At 38.4% G+C, this 3,711-nt stretch overlaps 1 protein-coding gene across 1 annotated transcript; it reads right to left on the bottom strand.

Annotated features, from left to right (window-relative positions):
• Window positions 1-1,945: 1,945 nt before the first annotated feature.
• LOC103210793 (olfactory receptor 5D13-like) lies at window positions 1,946-2,884 on the bottom strand. Its single transcript, XM_007956703.2, has one exon. The coding sequence runs from the start codon at window positions 2,804-2,806 to the stop codon at window positions 1,946-1,948; it is 861 nt and encodes a 286-aa protein (XP_007954894.2). The 5' UTR covers window positions 2,807-2,884.
• Window positions 2,885-3,711: the final 827 nt, after the last annotated feature.

Below are 3,711 nucleotides of genomic sequence, written 5' to 3'. Positions count from 1 at the left end.
AGGCTGGCGGTTCAAACCCACCAGCCACTCCTCGGAAGGAAGGTTGGGCAATCCTACTTCCATAGTGATACCGCCTCGGAAACCCAAGGAGGTGTCGCTAGGAGTCGGGGCTGACTCGATGGCAAATAACAACATATATATTTGAAGCAGGTCACTCCCTTAAGGAAACTCCCTTTCAACTGATTGGCTGCTCAAAGCTTATACATCATCTCTTCATGAGATAACCACATCATAATTCCTTAAACCACTCAGAACCTTGGTCTAGCCAAGTTGACATGCAACCCCAACCATTACACACTGCTTTCAATATAGACCATTAGCCAATTGGATTAAGTCAATGACATAGATACAGGTTTGTCAACTGAAGATACCTAATCAAGTAATCCATTTTTGACACATACATGGGCCAGCTGATATAAGCAGAACTATCTCAGTTAAGCCGCTGTTACAAAAGGAATCATTGGTTATTGTTGCATATCACTGAGAGTTTATGATTGTTTGTTTTGCATCAATACTGAGCTGATGCCAAATCAGATCTGTGGATTGTGTCAATGCTAATATCCTAGTTGATATACTTTTCTCTCATGAATTTAAAAAGTTAAAAGATATACAAAATGTCATAATCTTATTTTTCTTAACAACATATAATTAATATAAAGTTATCTTAGTAAAATTTTCAAGTAAAAAATAACAAGTAAATAAATCACAATCTCATTAAAATAACTGACAACAGTAAAGTCATCAGTATATATTTCTAAAACGTGTATTACATTCAAGGAGCCCTGGTAGCATAGTGCCTAAGACATTTGACTGCTAACCAGAAGGCTGGTGGTTGAAACCTCACACAGGTATGGAGGCCGGCAAGTCCCAAGTTCCTGGATCAAACATCAAGCTGGAGGCTTTTCCCAACTCACACATTTGCAGGGGCTGATAAGCTCAAGATTGGCTAGCAGTATAATGGCTGTTGACTTCCATTGATGACAAATCCAAGACCACCAGGAAGAATGGTGGATTGTTCACTCATGGATAGCTGTAGGTAACACAACAGGATCAGATCCACAATTTTCTCAGAATATATATATATATATATATATATATATATATATTTGGGAGCTCTGGTAGCATAGTGCCTAAGGCACTTGACTGGTAACCAGGAGGCTGGCAGTTCAAACCCACCAGCCACTCCTCGGAAGGAAGGTTGGGCAATCCTACTTCCCTAGTGATAACTGCCTCGGAAACCCAAGGAGGGGTCGCTACTCCTTGAAAGAAAGGTTGAGCAATCTACTTTCACAGTGATACTGCCTCAGAAACTCAAGGAGGGGTCACTATGAGTCAGATCTGATTCTATGCCAGTAAGGTTTTTTTTTTTTTTTAATATTATTTTCTGGTTCTCTTGTACACTGAGAAAATATACAATTTATATTAACATATATAATTTAACTGCACCAGCTTCTGGTCATTGTAGGATGGAGAAATTTATTATTTATTTTTCTTACCATGGAAATTTCCCAACACAAAGATAGTCCATTTGGAACTGATTAATATATTTTTATATAGAGAGAGTTTTATGTCAGATAGCTGATAGTGTATTATTTTATATCATGATCAAAATTTCCTCATTGTAAAGTATAGATTATCAGATCACCTGGAAAAAATTAATATGTCATGTGAATTAAAAAGTAATGAAGTTTGGCTTGGACAAACACATGGTCATGTATACTAATAAGAAAATTTGTACGACAATTCATAAATAAAAGACAGGTTAATTGTTTTGAATTTTTCTTTTTTAGTGGTATTTGTAGTGTCAATGTAGTTTTACTACATATTGAATTAAACAGGTATTAAAATGCGAGCTGGAGAGTTATCATGAATTCAGGTCCTGATTTGTTATTGTTGAATTCACACCAGTCCCATCATTAAGAAAAAAAAACATACATATATGGATTTAGACTTTAAAACCAAATAAATTAGTATTGATTAGCTTCCTGACTGTGTTCTTCACATCTTTGTTCCTGAGGCTGTAGATCAGAGGGTTCAGCATGGGGATGACCACTGTGTAAAACACAGAGCCCACCTTGATCATGAGCCATGAGCCTTTGGAGTTTGGGACACAGTAGAGGAAAAGGATGGTTCCATGGAAGATGGTAATGGCAGTCAGGTGAGAGGCACAGGTGGAGAAAGCTTTTTGGCGCCCTCTCCTGGAAGACATCTTCATGACAGTGATAAATATGAAAACATAGGAAGTAAGAATGATCATGAGGCTGCTTATTTCATTGAATGTGGCAGACACTAAAATGATCTTTTGACTAATGTAGGGGTCAGAGCAAGACACAGAAACAATGGCAGCATGCTCACAGACAAAGTTATTTATGAAGTTAGTCCCACAAAAGTATAATGTCAATAGAAAGTAGGTCAATGTCAAGGAACAGAATATACTCCAAGAGTATGAGGCAGCCACCAATAAGAAACAAACCTTTGGAGACATAGCAATATGATAGACCAAGGGGTTACATACTGCCACGAATCGATCATAGGCCATCACTGCCAACATGAATGTTTCTGCCACCACAAATATGCAAGCCAAGAAGAACTGCATGATGCAGCCTGTGAAGGAGATGTTTCTGTCTTCCACAACCAAGTTCTCTAACAGTTTGGGTGTGATGACAGAAGAATAACAGAAATCAACAAAGGACAAGTGGCTGAGGAAAAAGTACATGGGGTTGTGGAGATTGGGGTTTATCCTGATGATCACGATCATGCCCAGGTTCCCCAGCACAGTGACCGTGTAGATGATCAGGAAGACCATGAAGAGGGGCACCTGGAGGTCCGGGTATTCTGAGAAGCCCAAGAGGATGAAGGTGGCTCCAGCACTCTGATTTCCTTGGTTCCTGTCGAATAAATAAGAAATCTGATTATCCTGAGAAACAAAACTTGAATTGACAGCACAAAATGAAAACAAATATATGAAGTTTACTGAGCATTTATAAAAGTTTTGTGGGACATACTTATTTACCCTTGATATACCATTTGAATAGTTAGAATCTATTAATGAAACTCACTGCTCTCAAGTTGAGTTTGACTCACAGTGACCCCATTGTGTTTTTGAAGAGGTAAATATTTAGAGAAGTAAATTGCCCCATCTACCTTCCACAGGGTGGCTGGTGGGTTTGAACCTCTAATCTTCTGGTTAACAGTCAAATGCCTTAGGCACTTTGCCACCAGAGCTTCGTGTTATGTTATAAACATAACATTTAAACAATAAATATTAATTTTGTGCAAGTGGAATAATAAAGAGTAAATTTGAAACAGGAGGGAAAAAAAGAGAAGAGAGCCTACTCTATTTCAAACAATTAAAATCAGTATCATCAGAGGAGCTGGTGTCATGGGAAGGGCCACTTTATCTCTTAGCAAGAGTCTGAATTTCCTGAAAATCCTTCAGAGTAAATACAGATTATAGGCTTTTATTGTCTCTTCTGGTCTCTCCTCTTGTGGTATGAACAACTAAATAGAACACTTAATTATTTTTCTAAATGTTTACCACCTAGGAATATGGCCAAGATGAATTTTTCTTGGTTTATCTGTTTTCCATTTCAGGATTTTCAGTACCCCTACTAGCTCAATGGGAGCTCTGGTAGCATAGTGGCTAAGGCACTTGACTGCTAACCAGAAGGCTGGCGGTTCAAACCCACCAGCCACTCCTCGGAAGGAAGG

This window comes from Orycteropus afer, unplaced genomic scaffold, assembly GCF_000298275.1.
Source record: "Orycteropus afer afer isolate SDZICR_OR568_19922 unplaced genomic scaffold, OryAfe1.0 scaffold00650, whole genome shotgun sequence".
NCBI lineage: Eukaryota > Metazoa > Chordata > Mammalia > Tubulidentata > Orycteropodidae > Orycteropus > Orycteropus afer.
The sequence above is the reverse complement of the archived record's forward strand: the minus strand, read 5'-3'. Positions and strand labels throughout refer to the sequence as shown.